The 17,327-nt window shown below is 44.7% G+C and overlaps 1 protein-coding gene across 1 annotated transcript in view; it reads right to left on the minus strand.

The window, feature by feature from the left end:
• Positions 1-10,070: 10,070 nt before the first annotated feature.
• The window catches only part of PRIM2 (DNA primase subunit 2), an 801,093-nt gene continuing 793,836 nt past the window's right edge, over positions 10,071-17,327 (minus strand). Inside the window, exon 14 of the mRNA XM_069235757.1 lies at positions 10,071-10,844. Within this exon, the coding sequence (XP_069091858.1) occupies positions 10,620-10,844 (225 nt within the window). The 3' untranslated portion in view covers positions 10,071-10,619. The remainder of the gene's footprint in view (positions 10,845-17,327) is intronic.

Consider the following 17,327-nt stretch of genomic DNA (forward strand, 5'->3'; position numbering starts at 1 on the left):
CCACCCTGATCGCAGCAACCGACAATCTCAGACACCTCCTTGACAATTGAAGAACAGGTGCCCTGATCCTCCTCAACCTAACTGCGGCCTTCGACACCGTCTCTCACCACATCCTCATCACCAGAGTCCATAGCATGGGCATCCAAGACAAGCCCTCCACTGGATTGCCTCCTTCCTCTCTGACAAACACAGAGGATCCCCCCCCCCCCCACTTTGTCTATTTCCTCTACAGACATCATCTGCAGCACTCCCCAGGGCTCCTCCCTCAGCCCCACCCTCTTCAACATCTACATGAATCCACTGGCTGATGTTGCATGCACGCACAACTTGAACATCATCTCCTATGCCGATGACACCCAGCTTGTCCTATCCCCCACCAACACATCCACTACACGACTGAAATTCCAAAACTCCATGACTGAAAATCGCCACCTGGATGAGAACTGTCTCAAGTTTAATTTGGAGAAAACAGAGATTCTCATCTTTGGGGAAAAAACCCTCCCCATGGGATGACACATAGTGACCCGACACCTTAGGTGCTCCCTCCCACGCCTACCAACCACACACACAATCTCAGCATTATCCTGGGCACCCAAATCATCATGAAACAGATCAACACCGTCTTCTCTTCCTACTTCCACATCCTCTGCATGCTCGGCAAGATCTTCCGATGGATCCCCATCGCGACCAGGAAGTCAGTCACCCAAGGCCCTCATCTCCAGCCGCCTCGATTATGGCAACATACTCTACACCAGAACCATAAAGCAGCTCCTGAACCACCTCCAGGCCATACAGAATGCAGCAGCGAGACTCAAAGACCAGCATCTCTCTCCACCTTGGGGCCCTCCACTGGCTCCCGGTCCAGAGAACTTGCCACTCCAAGCTCCTCACACACACCTACAAGGCCCTCCATGACACTGGACCTGCCTATATCAACAAATGTATCACATTCCACCGACCCACCAGAGAGCTCTGCTCTGCCAACTATGTCCCCTGCATTAGTCACTCCTTCTCCCACCTCGCCTCCAAGTCCTAAAACGACTTCCCCTCCATCTGGGCACCTCCCCTTCTCTGGACGACTTCAGAAGTCAGCTCAAAACATGATTTTTCGACCTCCATCACCAGCTGGCCAAGACTTGCAGACTCCCCTGGCACCTGAAGACCCCCTGTGATGACAAGTTTGCACTCTACAAATCTTTGCAATTAACTGTCTGAAGAAGGAGCTACATTGTGGGATAGACCCTGAAGGGTCCTCCAGTGCAAGGGCATGAATAACAAGGAATAACCTGCTGGCCAAGACTTTTACTAATATTCTATAATCTAGATTTATAAGGGAGAGTGGGCAGTATGAGCTAATGGCTAGTGGGGTCACGTCCAGGATTGGGGAGGACTATGATCAGTGCCTCCCACACAGACACGGAGTTGGCCCCACTGTGTAGTCTAATTGAATACACCTAAGAGTTTCTGGGATAACTGTGTGCCAAATGCAGCATTGTGTTTAACCGGAGGTCAGTCAGTCAGTCAGTCCCAGGGCTCTTATCCCTGGCTATTTGGGATATAGTGGACTGTAACTCTATGGGACATAGGCGTGCATCCGAGGACCGTCAGCTTGGGTAGAGGTACGATTCTTAAATAGCCCTGTATATAGTTGTGAGATTGACCATTTTCTGTGTATAAGGAGCAGCAATAATCCCAGAAGGCCGGGTTAATGGTGACCTGACACGTCCCACGGTGCCATCCATCAGTTTACCAGCCCTTATTGGAGGATGATGGTCCTCTTTCGCTAGCCACGCCAGGAGCCTGTCTGAGCATTCACCCTCTGCATGTAGGCAAAGACGACTATGGACCTCATCATGACATTGGTGGTAAATCCCGCTTACCGCCACGCTGAGGGCCACCAACATACCGCCGCGGTGGCAGATTACCATTCTGCATATTACGACACACACACCAAACCGAAAGAATACGGCCACATACACAAATCCGCCAGCCCAAAGGTCACTGATAAACTGGCAGTCCCAAAACCCATACCGTCATGCCAACAGAATCACCACGTCAGACATTAAACAACAGTAAACCATTGGCAGTACACACTGCCCCGCTCAGAATGGACACCCCAAAACTAAACTGCACAACATTGGCCAATTCAAACACACACCTGAACCCCCCCATACACACACCACTATAAAACACCCACCCACATTACCCATAACCCATAAAGAATACAAATTATTGCCACCAGACAGACATCAAGACCACTGCAGCGACTACACACACACATCCCTCACGCACTCCACTACGCACACCCAATCACACCACCCAACACCCACACACATCACACAACACAAATGTTCCCAAAAAGGCACCCCCATTTCACAAATGAGGAGTTGAGGGTCATGGTGGAGGAAATAGGGTAGAGCCACATCTGTTTGGGGCACAAGTACTGCAGATATCCGTTGCACAGAAGATGGAGGTATGGTGGAGAATTGTGGACAGGGTGAACTCTGTGGGACAGCATCCAAGAAAAAGGGACGACACCAAGAAGAGGTGGAACGACCAACGGGGAAAGGTATATTCGGTGGCAGCAAGGCACCAGCTCACCATACAGAGGACTGGCGGTGGGCCTCCACCTCCTCTCCCACAGCATGGGAGGAGCAAACCTTGGCATTACTGCATCCTGAGGGACTCGCTGGAGTAGCTGGAGGACTGGACACTGGAAAGTCAACATTTACCACTTATCAACCCCCATACCTGCATGCCATCTCACACCCTCACTCCACTCCACTCCACTCCACTCCACTCCACTCACTGCAGCAACGCAGATGACTAACCCCAATGCCAAGCCCTGCATGCCATACCAATGCATGGACAGCCCTCCCAGCCCTGCGTGGACACCCATCACCAAAGCATGCACAGCATAGGGGAACTAACAATCCCACAATACATCACCATACACAATCAAAGGTGGCAGGGCAAAAGCAACCATACAAGGGAGGATAGGGATGTACAACACGTCACAGGCATGAAGCATAATACATCTCTTAGATACCCACAGGTGCCCCAGCCAATCTCAGTGGAGAAGAGGTGCCAGACTATCCAGTACCCCAACAGAAGATGCCTCCAGTGATGACAGTAACTCTGGACTTAAGGATCTGGATCAACAACCTGGCCCATCAGGGACCACTGGAAAGTCGTCACCCCAGCCCGCTTACAGTCCACCACAGAGCCCCCCATCAGTTACCAACACCACAGCACCCACCCAACATACCCACACCTCTGTCCCCAGGACACATCAATCAGCAGTGTGCCCACCTGTACAGGGACCCCAGTCCACACCTCATACCCAAGACAATCAGGGACTTGGGGTCAGGGTCAGTGGCAGTGGGCACACCATTCAGGGGACAGGGGCACAGGGTAACAGGGACAAAGAGGACTGCTGTGCGCCAGTGGGAAGACAGGCCCAGGGAACCGATTCTCCACGAGGCACTCACCAATGTCCTGGGTGCCTACCATCAATCCCAAGACACGATGGGCCAGATCCTTACCAACATGCAGGAGAACAAGCAGGTGCAGGAGGAACACCATCAGGAGTTTAGGGAGGACTTGCAGGCACTCAATACCACCATAATCTCCATAGCAGGGGTGCTGGCAGACATGACCAACATAATGAGGGAATGGACAGCACACAAACAGGCTCCTACCACTAGCCAGTCTATGGACCAGCCCTCCACTTCCGCTGCAGCTAGTGGACAGGAGGCCCCGCCACAGGACCCACAGCCCACCAGCACCCCTCCCCCTGCAGAAGGTGAACCACCTTGCAAACATTCCTTGCAAACCAGACAGAAGCCAGAGAGACTTGCCAAGACCAAGACCACTGCCAGGAAATGAGACTCTTGATTGTCCCCCTTATGTCCCACCCGGTCACCGTGTCCATTTTGAAGAGCCATTGCTCCCCTTCCTGTGGCCCCTTGGACACTGGACCTGTGCTACAAACAGACTGGAACAATACCCTGGACTTTCTTCCACCATCACCCCATTCCCTTTCAGTTTACCCTCAATTACATAGCACTACAATAAACACCCTGGAACACAATTTGAGTAACACTGTTTTATGTGTCTTTAATGTGCATTTGTGGGAACAGTCACATTGAGTGCAAATGATCTGAATACTGCGATAGCTAACAAATGATAACCTCGAACAGTCTGTAGTGATCACATCAGGACAATGTTGTCATATCACCAACATCTGGGAAATGAGAAGCCATAGGCGACAGTAAGTTGAGATGTAAAGGAAGTGAATGCCATCATGCCACAAGCACAGATAAATCAATAGTCAGAGTAAAGGTCAGTCCCACTGTCTCACCTGTTTGGCATTGGAAGTACTGTTGTATAACTTATGTTCTGTTGTCAGGGTCCACTGCTGCCACAGGGTCATCTCCAGTCCCCTCCTCCTGCAGAAAAGGCACATGTCGTCTGAGGGCCAGGTTGTGCAACATGTCACTATCTGGCATACCTTTCTGGGTGAGTAGCATAGGGATCCACCTGTCAGATGGAGGCACCTGAACTTGGCCTTCAGGAGGCCAAAGGTCCTTTCAATAATTCTCCTGGTTCGCCCATGTGCCTCATTATAACGTTCCTCAGCCCCTGTCCTGGCATTCCTCACAGGAGTCAGCAGCCATGATGGGTTTGGGTAGCCAGAGTCACCTGCAAGTATTGAGGGACAACATTTAGCCTTACACAGTCCCATGGGGAGAACACCTGAAGGCATACACTGATATACAGTGGGTGGGGGATCTGGCTCACCTACTAGACACGCCCTGTGCCTCTGTAGTTGGGCCATCACATTTGGGATGCTGCTATTCCTCAGGACGAAGGCATCATGCACTGACCCAGGATACTTGGCAGTGACATGGGATATGTACTGGTCCGCCAGGCAAACGATTTGCACACTCAGTGAGAGGAAACTCTTACGATTCCTGAACACCTGTTATGGAATTCAGGATATGTTATGCAATATGTGTACCGTCAATCGGCCCAATTATATTGGGAATATGGCCCACTGCAAGGAATCCTGCCTTTACAGTGGCCAAATCTTCCACCTGGGGGAAAGCAATGTAGCTGCACATGTGTTTCACCAGGGCAGACAAGACCATTGCCAGCACAATAGAAAACATCGGCTGTGACCTTCCAGCTGCCAAGCCCACTGCCACTTGGAAAGAACCAGTTGCCAGGAAATGGAGCACTGATAGCACTTGCACAAGAGGGGGGATCCCAGTGGGGTGATGGATAGCTGATATCAGGTCAGGCTCCAATTGGGCACACAGCTCTGTGATTGTGGCCCTGTCCAGTCTATAGGGGAGTATAATGTGCCTGTCCTCCAGTGTAGCCAAGCCCACAAAGGGTCTGTAAACGGGGGTTCGTATTCTCCTATTCATCCGTAGCGGTAGGTATCCAAGGGTCACAAGAGTAGGCTGCCACAATGTGAACAATGGAACCACAACCTCAGTGTACATGTTGAATTTATGTGATGGGATAGTGGTAATGACGGGTATGTACAAATCTAGGCAGTGACGCAGTAAAGGTTAATCTGACGGTTGGCCATCTCCATGACATGGCGTCTGCATGTCCTGTATGTAGGGACAAGGTGGAAGTGAGGTAACTCCACAGACGGTGGGCATCTTGACAAAAGGCGGTCTAGCACCGCCGTGCAATTCCTCATTGGATAATATAGGGCTCTATGGATTACAGTGGTCAATGGGGATCTGCGCCGGCCGCCATTTTCTATCTGTTTTCTCACTTGTTTCCTGACCTTCAACCGGAGAACACCTACACTGCGTGTGCTACTGTGACCTGTGTCTGGAACCTACCATGGCCTGTGTGACCGGGGAAAGGGCCCCAGCCTTCACTTCGGAGGAGTTGGAGCGACTAGTGGATGGGGTCCTACCCCAGTACGGACTGCTGTATGGGCAACCAGACCAACAGGTTTGTATACCTTGGCCATGATGCATGTGGGAAGGATGCATAGAGATGTGTGTGCAAGCATTGTGTTATGGGGGAATGTAATGTGGTGGTGTACATGGTGTGCGTCAGCAGATGTGTGTGCCAATGGGACAGAAATGGGATTGGTGGGCCATATGTGTGATAGGCTGGATCATATGTGTAATGGTGTCCTCCCATCTGTATCACCTCTGCAGGTCAGTGCCCATCAAAAGAAGGGATTATGGCGCCAAGGACGTGCGGACCCTGGGGGTCTATCGCAGGCAGAGCATCCACTGTCGGAAACGGTGGGAGGACCTGAGACGCTGGGCACGGAAGACTGCAGAGGTCCAGCTATAGATGGCCTCCCAACAAGGAAGGGGTGCCAGTCGGAACCTGCCCCCCGATGGCACACATAGTGGCAGAGGCCTACCTAGCGCTGGATGGGCGCTTGAGGGCATCACAGCAGCCACATGGGGTGAGTACAGTGGGCATTACTACAATAATTGGTAGGTGGCATGGGATCTGGGTGTCAGTTAGTGGGTGCCCCTTAATGCCAGGCCAGACACTGCAGCGTGATCCAGCTAAAGGGTAATTGTTGAAAGGGAAAAAAAGGTAACCTAGCTAGGTTGCTTTCCATGTCACATAACAATGTCACAAAAAGAGTATCTGGAATAGTTCAACCCCAGACACACTTCCGTTTGAGTGAGAAACTGTACAACCACAAACTGTGTGAGGGATTTAGTGGAGAGAAAGGGACTCTTTGGCCCTGTTCAGATTGCGCTATTTTGGCGCGTAATCTCCAGCTTAGTTTAGGGTGTAAGAAATGGCTGTGCGTATGAGGGAGTTCCATTTACGGACTAGGTGGTCTCACACACATTATAGTGTCATGCTTCATCATATGACCACCTAGCCCCACCCAGTTGAGATGATACTACCTGGACGGACTCAACCTTATAGTTGTAAGAATTACAGAGGGAGTTCTGAAATTAAATCTTACTGGACAATACAAGGGATCCAGATGAATAGTAAAATTGCCTTACAAAACACCTATTTGGTTAACCATTACTTTAATCAGGATGTTTGCAGGCAAGGATAAAAGCAACGTGTAGGACTCCGTCGAGAATTATGACTCAAGGGGTCTAAAAATGGTAGGGGACCAACATGTTTCTGCCCTCGCTAAGAGCTGGGAGGTCTAGGGCATTCATCAGGGTCAGAATCCCGACAGAGAAAAGAGCAAGCAGATAAGTGCTCAGTAATTATTATAAAGAGGGGGGCCTACCTGGATACTTTGAATGAGGCTTATGAGGGAAAGGATAAAGTCTTAAGTTAAAATGGGGGTAAACGTGAAGGGAAGGTGCCACTTCAAAAACCAGCACAGCACAGTGTCTACACCCATACGCATGCAGGGAAAACCAGAAAGGGTGGGCCTAACAACTCAGACTGAATGCCAAGTCACTTGGATTTGTCATAGGACTCTTACCATGGGGGTAAGACTGTTAGGTTTTGGGCAGTGGTACCTCTGCATGTGGGTGACTGAGTCAGTCCCACACTGACTAGAAGCTGGCAGATTGACCTTCTCGGCTAGCTGGCAGCACCTCACCCAAACCTAGAAATCAAAAGTGATTTGTAACATTGTGAAGCATGACGCACTGACTTTTCAGGGAATTCAAGGTGGAACAAAATCTTACCTTTTCTCTCACTTACACAAGTCTTACACATGCAAAGACTGAGGCATGCAGGATAGGTTTCAATGTATTTATTGAAGAAACCACATTCTATGATAAAAAGCATGAGCTGGGATTACTAGGAAGATGAAACATAATATGGTTAGGATTGCGATCATTAGAGTAAACAATATCAACAGTCCCAGCATCCTGACAATCAAATGTCTAGGAATTCCTAGCTACACTTGTAGCATTGAACATGAGAATAGCAGTGTTAGCCTTTCTGCCCATACTTGGTCAATGGAAGGAGCACCCGACCCCATACCTGGAAAGCAAGTTTCTGCCTGTGGGCTGCTGGCAGTCCTCCCAGTTGGCTGGAGAGACAAGGCCAAGATCAACAGAGCTGCGACAAAGTGGCATAAACCATAAGAAGGCTGGCTGGAATTACCCTTCTGCCATCCTTTGGCCTTTGTGGTTTTTTATAATGAGTGTGCTGTGTATTGAAAACAGGCCTGAAGTAATAATAAGTCTAGGTTTAGAAGGTTGACTCCTTAACACTTGGACTGGCAATACTAGGAAAGCTATTATGTACAGCCTTGAGCAGAGGCACAGGATGAAATGTGCAAGGGAACTGACAACAATGCTTTTGTGGAAAGGCTGTTGATCAGTAAAAAAAAACAAAAAAAAAAAAAAAAAAAAAAAACACCCCTGCTAAAAGCAACCACGCTAAAATGTAATGAAATGAATAAAATATGTATCTGAGTAAAAGGGCACAGGCCTGAAGCTGAAATAGGTGCGCCCAAGCACGGCGCTAAGAAAAACACACAACAGACTTACCCTGTACATCAACCTCTCCCCTCAAGGAATACATTGCCAAAAACAGAAGAAAAAAATCCCACACACAAACACAAAATAAGCATAACGGCTTGGTACAGGATTACTCTTCTGAAGAAAATGAAACAATTTCCTCCACAAATCGACTTAACTGCTGTTCAGACCTTAGTACTCTCGTACTGGATAATGGTAACGTCCTACTCCATGACCACCCAGGCTCTACACTGGCACTCCTCTAGGGTATCCTAAATGCCACAGTGTATCTCATCCAGGGCCTTTTGAGACATGCTTTAATCACCCGCATCCTAAAGGAACAGTAATGGTTCCCTTTGCCAGCCCCCATCATCCTACTAGTCCGCTGCAACATCTTCAAAATCAGCTGCATTGATTACGAAGCCATCACAAACAGCAGTCCAGCTTATATCGCAGACACGCCCATCATCTCTGGCTGTTCTGGTCATAGCTGCAACCAGGACTACATCAGACTGCAGACCAAGAAGTATAAAGAAGAAAAAGGGACAAAGCAGCAGGCCATTTCAATCTATGCACCAAAGGTCAGGAACAACACTCCTTACCCATCAGGGCCGTCCTTACGCTGATCCAATTTAGGAAGAAATTGAAGCAGCATCTCCATAATTAACACTCCATCACAAACAATACCAGTTCACAAACTAGCTACCTCTCCTAGTGCTCCACTGCCTTTTAACTAGGTTTACACTATATAAATACATTTATATTTGACAGCTGAAAAGTAAAACCAGAGACCCCAGTCATTACTTAATTCTCCACTAGTATGTAAAATGCAATATGTTAGAGGAAACTTTAACTAAGATGCATTAATTGAACTAGTCTACAGAAAACATTCATGATTAAATCTTGATTAATTTTAATTGCAGACCAATACACTGCAACATACTGCTAAATGGAGAGCTGCCAAACAAGAATCTTGTCGCATCTTGTAGTTGAGGTATGCCGACAGATCATAAGGAACAATCAGAAACAGTTTTTATTGTTGGCCTTAGTAATCAATGTGGAGACATAAGTATGAACGTAAAAGTCACTGGGTTGGTAGGTACAAAGTTGGAAGCCACATTAAACACTGTGCAAACCATTTAATGTAATAAAAAGGTGATAGAACAGCTGGCTACTATACATTCTGTAAACAAGCACTGGTAAAGCCAACAGGGCTGTTGTGTAACTAAAAGCGTCTCTGGTGAGGAGTAGTAAGAGGCACTTCCACACACTGGAATGGTTTCGCTTCTATTGTAGTGAAGGACTGACTATTTCAAACAGAATAATTTCAAAGGTGTGTGCTTTTTTAAACACTTCTCACACTGAACTTCGACACTGATTATACCTGTATGTCTAACGCAAATGGGGACTATAAATCAAGTTTTGCAATGTGTGGTAAATACTTAAGTAGACGCTTTATGGTGTTCAGTTTATGCTCGGACAAGGCGTACTTCTCTGTGGGCAAGTGTACTTCTTCCTGAACAGTGGGTACGATGTACTTATAATGCCTAACTTTTAAGGGATCGCCTGTGATAAATGGTTGGGTGCAGTCAACATATGCAGCAATAAAAAAATACAAAATAGTTTACACTTACTTTATTTAGGAAAAGGGGAACATTTCAATCCTTTAACACGACTATTGAGTACACTGACAGAAAATAGCAAAAATGCATTTTACAAAAATAAAGCCATACAGTGCTTATGTGCCTCTTCAGCTGCATACACTTATAGCTTGAGACCTATAAGAGTTCAAGCATTACAGATGTTTTATTCTTTACTGATTTCAATCAATTCATTGTTAGGATACAAATGTCATGCACTTCAGGGAATGTGGCTTTTCTCTCTGATTAGAAGCTGTCAGCGACGCTTTACAAGTCTTCCAACCCTGAGAACACCATCCCCAGCAGCCACACTACCGGGAGCAGTGTCTTGTAGAGCCACTTCAGTAGGGCAGTGCGGGAACGGACATGCACCCTGTGGACAGTCCGTGACATTGATGCTGGAGCTCTTATCCACTGTGAAAGAGAAACCTGTGTTGTAACTGCACATCTTGCAAGGCAGTGGTCGACTATACTTTTAAGAGGAATGGACCTAAGTAAACGTAATAAAAAAGCTGCAACCAAAGTAATTTTAGTAGTCACTGAAGATCTTCTCTAAGTCCTCCAGCTCAGCTGAGGCACTAATAGCGGGGTTTGAGCTGGAAACAGAACTGGTAGATTTCTGACTGCTTTGTTTTTTCTGCGAGCTTTCAGAAGGCAGGGGCTCCTTCTTCACATCTCTACCCCCGGTGAGAAGTCTCTGGCTCTCCGCAAAGTATTGATTTGGGTGATTCAATGAAAACCCACAGTCATCAATCTATGTGAGAACAGCAAAGGACAGAGATTAATATTTGTATTTCAGAGTGTTCCTTTTACAAAATGAAAGCATGTCACAAATGTTTTTTAAAAAATGTCGATTTACATGTTATTTGTTATTTATACATTAAGGCACGAAGATACAATCAATTAAAAACAGACGAACGTGAGAAATGTACGATGTAGCAAAACCTATTCGGCCACCAGATTTATTTATTATCCCGTTCCAAATATTTACAGACCTATCAAAAAGAAGGTAATGGAAAATGACTCTCGGAGTGGTAGACCTCACAAACAGCGTTTCTTAATGTGTCACAAGGGGAACGCAAGTACTGGTTAAGACACATTTAGTGGAAGTTTAGAGAGGCTTCTGTGTGCTTCAGGATACTCAGGGCAGGTGTAGACACCACACTGGGCGGATTGGGGGTTTTCTACTAGTCCTACAATTAAATGGGTTTCTGCCTTTAAATTCAAACTATCAGCAGTTAAAGGTTAAAGGCACCTTAAGAGCAGGACTAACGTTTCACCACTATGTGAAACAGCAATAATATATCAGCATAAATCAGGCAACTAAGTTGGATGTATAAATTATAGTTTAACACAAACTCATCCTTTGCAAATCAAGCCCTCATTTCTTACCCGGAGGTCAGCCTATCAACATCTGTATAAGGGCCTTCAGTCTTTCTCCCTGCCGATGTGCATCACCTTCTCTTTGCTCCGCTGGCCTTCTATTTCAAAAGTCTCAACACATATATTTTGCCCTTTCCCAAGTAAATGTCTTACGTTTGTTGTCTGTACAATTTGTAGACAAGACATCAGTGATTCATTAAACTACCTCACCACCTCTCTCTGTTAGCTTCACGCTGGTGCTGAAGGCTTTAGAAAGATAGGGCAGTGTAGTTTATACATTTTATATTTCTGTATACTGAAAGAAGCTAGACTTCTAAACCTAAATTAGTTTTTTCAATTGTTCAGTCAACTGTTAACTCTACTCTTAAGTTATCAAATCAAACTTGGCAGCAATATTTGTTTTTACCTAGTCTTTAGCAAGCTGTAACTTGGGTGTGATGGCCAGAAACAGATACTACTGTCATCCCTCAAAAAGCAAAACATTTTTGGTACATAAAATGTTAGGTTAACAATATTTACTGATCCAAAACATCCATGAGAGTCAAATCACCAAAACGTCAGCGGCAGTGGAAGTGGTATCACATACCCACTGACCTTAAAGACATCACAGGAAGTGAGATATGATCCTTGACATAGCTGTTCTTGAGGAAGGCTTTTCCCATGACCTCAACATCAAACTCTTATGCTCTCTTTCTATTCATTCTCACTCAATCACTTGCATTTGCTCTTAATCTTACACATACTTACTGACCCTCAGAACCAGTTTTACTAAAGCTTTGCATAAGGTTTGTGTGACTTTTGTGAAGCAAACCCAGTGTAAAGTGTTAGGGTGGAAATTACTATTCAACACAAATCCCAATGTGCATTGGATAGTATCCCAAAGTAACATAAAATTGCACTAAGCACTGCTTTGTGTTATTTTGTGTCAAATTAGCCTTCTATATAGGTGGTGCATGGACATTTCTATACTACCACCCATGTGTTTTGATGCAGTTGCCTAGCTACAAAAACTGGTAGAGAGGAATTTGCACCAAAATTTTAAAAACCTTCAAGGTAGACATTACTAGGAGAAATGTTTTCAGTTCTTGTTTTCCCAACTTTGTGTGTGTGCTGTACAATGCTGCACACACGCAAAGTGAGGAACACCTCTAACCAATTTTTGTGCTGAAAGATATTCCTTCCAATACAGAGCCCAGGGATGTGGAATTCCTATCGCCTGAAGCCTTGGACATATTCTTTGGGGTTAAGGGCAACAGGTTTTAATGTTTACTTTGTCCTTGGGACAAGGAGGCCCAACCCCCTGCAAAACAAACCCTTTGGGTGCCAGTTTACAGAGAAGGGAACTGTCTGCAGTTGAGGTAAAGTGTGTACATATGTTAATGCTGTTCAAACTTGTATTTATGGTTCATTAATTTAATGAAAAGTCATCATTATTAGGGTGAGCGCTGTAACCAAACGTTTTAAGGTCACATTGCACTACTGACAGTGGTTCCAGGTGGAAAAAAAGTGTACACATGTTGGAAAAGTTTAACAATATGAGGCTTAATGTAATACGCCCAGAATGCTCTTTGACTACATGCAAATGTTTGCAGAAGCTTTAAGCAAGAGTGATGATTCTTTGCTTTCAAAATAAAATGTTCAGAAAAACATTGCAAGTAGAAAAATAAACTTTTGGTACAATGTAAAATTACATTTTTTGTGCTATGTCCTTGAAGCGTCATTTAGTAAAATGTGTTGATGCATAATAAGATTGCTTCCACAATTTGTCGCCGCTCTAGATGGCACCAAAAGGACAAGTAGATTTTTTTTTTTAGAAGACAAGTAGATTTAATAAGCAACCTGCCCCATAGACAAGTAGATATTTTTATTAAATTCCACACCACTGAAAGCCTATGCTTCAGAGAATCCACATTCTGACCTGTGGCTGCCAAAAGTGCACAAGAAGGGAAATAATGCACAATAAAGATATGGGGAAGTTCTTCTCTCTCCCTTAGATGCAAGGCAGTGCAGCATCTTTGGTACAGTATTGTCCGGTGTCAATGAATAGTAAATATGAAGCTCAAACTCACACTACCGGTCAATGATTCTCATTCTCATTCACTTTCACTCACACACCTGCTTACATGTGCAGGTACATGCTTCAACAGACACACTCTTATCTCACATAAACAAACTCTCACCCGCAAGCATGCACACAACATACATTAAAAAAAATTACTTACCACCGCTGCTCAAAATGTTTTGACACTAATAGTGAATAATGCAGTATTATTCACTAATAGCAGAAAAAGTAATGAAAATACGGAATGTTGCCGCCCCTGTGTTCTTGGCACCGATTTTCAGACTGAAGGGGCCAGGGGTCACGCAAAGGCAATGCAAGGGGTAGCATGAGGCAAGAAGGGGTCGCAGCTGCCCCTAAATGACGTCCATGAATTTACTTCTGGTTATAATCCAATTTACTTTTTATAATGAATTAATTTCTTCGCAAAGGCTTTAAGTGACTCTCCAACACACGAATAAAAGAAAATCTAAAAACGTATTTCATATAAGGACCATCAGATTGGAGCGCCACCACACAGTTTCCCCAGGGACTCCACAAAAATATCAAAGTCCAGATATCGCCACAAGGAACGTTACTAAAATATTTAGTGAAGTCCAGCACAATAAAAGGTAAACATTTGTACAGAACAATTGGATAAATGTAATTAGACAGACTTGAGAAACTTCAAGCTCACTCCAGCTCGACAAAACCTGCTCAGCCCCCACCCCCATCTGATCACCCTGAAGAAGAAGTTAAGACAGCTCATTCCTCCTCATCTCCTAATAACACCACTGGAAGCCACTGAAAACTACTATGTCAACAGAAGACGACCAGAAAACCCTTTGGAAAATACCTTGAGAATGAGTACACCTTAAAGCAGGGGGAACGCATTGAACCTGGTGAGCAGTGCACTGCACTACACCGTGAAGACTAAATCTGTCTGACAGCCCAGGGCTTGTGGAGAAGCATCTACCTTGTGTTGGCGTCCAGAGGCTGATAGAATCCGACTATCACAGCCTCACTGAGTCTCACCTGGCTACAAGCACAGAGGCTGACTAACAGACCACGCATAAGGAGGAGTGGTGTGGAGCGTCACAACACTGAAAGCAGTCTTTTTTTGCGGTAAGAGAACACATACACACACAAAGTTAAAAATAAAGAGCACGGTTAATACAAAAGCTTGAGACCTAACAAGCATATACCTCTCGAAACAAAAGCAGTAGATTTAAAATTACACTTCTAAAATTTCTGCCATGGTGCTAGAATGCGCTATTAATCCCCTGCAGAGAAAGAAAATAAACTCCGTCCATCTTACTATTCCACCAAGCACTCTTTAAATGCCTACAATATTATGGATGAATGCCTTTAACAGAAGAAATAAGGGAAGTTTGGAATAAATTCATAATAAGCGGCAGTCATTTTACATCCCCGCTAAGCACTCGTTTTAAGCACTTTAGAAAGAAAACCAAGAATTAAACATGAAAAAAAATCAAGAAGCAGTTATATTCAACTCCATTAAGAAAAATGTCGTTTTCTGTTAATGTCTAACTCAGAACTCTGAGCTACTAAAGCAGCGATCCTCTTAGCCAATTTCCATCACTGAATCATCATTACATGTTAAATCTGTCCAGACATTAGCCTAGTGTGATACAAAAGCCTCTTTTCTTAAACTGCTGGCTTTTCTTCACTATTGTAGAAATGAAATACAGTGGTCTAGGTATAAAAGTAACATTGAATGCATCAGGAGAAAGCTTAATATAAAACTCATTATGTTTTACATACATTGATTGCAACAACTACAGTTGCCTGTTGCCACCTAAGGGATATATTATGCCAACACAGAAGATAAGGACAACTAATACTAGAACTAATATAAATCCTCAGAGTAGCCAAAATAGGAAACAACTACCTTTACAGCAATAGACGCCATAAAGAAAGCGCCTTTCAGTCTTGTCAGCCTACATTAAAAAAAAAAATGACCACCCGCTTGTAACAAAAAAACCTTAAAAATCAAATCAGATTACAGAGTAAAGTTCTTGTACAGTCTAGAAATTCGCAATTCTCTACTTCATCTTGAGATCGAACTCAAAACGATGGAATTCGCACGGCCTCATCACGCATGCTGAAAAACAGACACAAAGTTTACAGTCCAGAGCATGCAACATGAGAGACAATAAACTAAAGCCTGCACTCGTTAGAATACAAACAAATTGGACGGCCACCATACTGTCATAAGACAATTAAAAACTCCACCAAAAAGATCAAAGGCTCTCTACTTAATTTCAGATCTACTAATGCTCACCTCTGAGATATTGCTGAAAACATTGTACGAAACATTGATTTAGCATTCCTAACTGAAGTCATGGCTAAATTAAACCTCCCAAGCCTTCATGGAAATCACAGTGGAAGGGGGCATTGACTGTCTATAATGACTCTTTTAAGGGCCAAAAAAATAAAAAATAAAAAATTAGAAGACTTGCTTTCAACTTCTTTGATGTTCTCAATTAAATACTAAAAATCTTGCCAAAAGAAACTCTTTACAGGCACACAATCGATAGGCCACCAAACCCCACATGAATCATGGAAGAATAAATGAATACACCTCACTTTAACAAATAACTGTTGGAAATGGCCCTTTCTGCAGGGTTATCCCTCAAACTTCTTGCCTTTCTCCTCCTTTTTTTCCGACTCTCTTTTTGCTGCCTTTCGGACTCTGAGCACTTTACCACAGCTAATTAGTGCTAAAGTACATTTGCGTCCTCCTCTAAAAATTGGTAACACTGGCTTACACCCATTTGACATATTTCATTTAACTTTAAGTCCCTTGTAAAGTGGTATACCATATACCCAATCCCTGTAAATTAAATACTACTAGTGGGCCTTCAGCACTGATTCCACCACCCACAAAGGTAGCCTTCCAAACTTCAAAGGCCTGCCGTTGAAGAGCCTCCGTGCACAATTTACTGCCACAATGGCCTGGCTATTAAAACTACTTGTCAAGGCATGAACTCCCTTTTTACTACGTGTAAGCCACTCCTAATGTAGGCCCTAGTTAGCCCTATTGGCAGGGAGCTGTATATATAGAAGTTAGTCCATGTACCTTTATGATTTACATGTCCTAGTAGTGAAAAGTTAACTTCGTTTTTCACTACTGTGAGTATTGCTACTTTTATAGAATAGCACTAAGAAATCCCTTGTATATGTGTAAGGGGCAATTTCTGATGAGAGGGGTAGCGTGGGCATGTTTTGTATGTCTGGAATGGTAGTAAAAATATCCTTCTTAATGGTGTAGTTGGATCTTACATTACTATTTTGGGAAAGCCACTTTTAGAAAGTGGGCATTTCTCTGTGCTTATACCGCTAGTGTTTTGCAGCTTTACTCCAATCCATGTCTAGGGCAGAGTGATAGCTACACTTGGTGCATAATTTCCAAACAGCCATAACACGGGCGTCTGGGTGTGACAGAAGAGGCACTTGCATTCATCTACATACTGGTAGTCATCCTGGGCTGTGTAGAGGGAGGGTCGTTCAAACCTTCCATGTCAACAGGCTGTGCCCTGCCCTCCGACAATAGGCTGATTACCCCCCTACTGATGTCTGGAGCTAGGGCTTGGTTTAGAGGGGGTTTGTTTCACTTGAAAGTGTTCCTTTGATGTCAGCTCTTTTTTCAAAGACATTTTTCAGCATTAGAACAGGGGCTCAGACCCCATGATTTTTAGAGCATTTTTGAACTGGGATTGGGGACCTCTGTCAGAAGGACTCATCTGGATTGTTCTTCTGTTGCCCTGCTGCCTGCATTCTGCTGGGTGGTAT

The sequence above is a fragment of the Pleurodeles waltl genome, chromosome 5, assembly GCF_031143425.1.
Source record: "Pleurodeles waltl isolate 20211129_DDA chromosome 5, aPleWal1.hap1.20221129, whole genome shotgun sequence".
NCBI lineage: Eukaryota > Metazoa > Chordata > Amphibia > Caudata > Salamandridae > Pleurodeles > Pleurodeles waltl.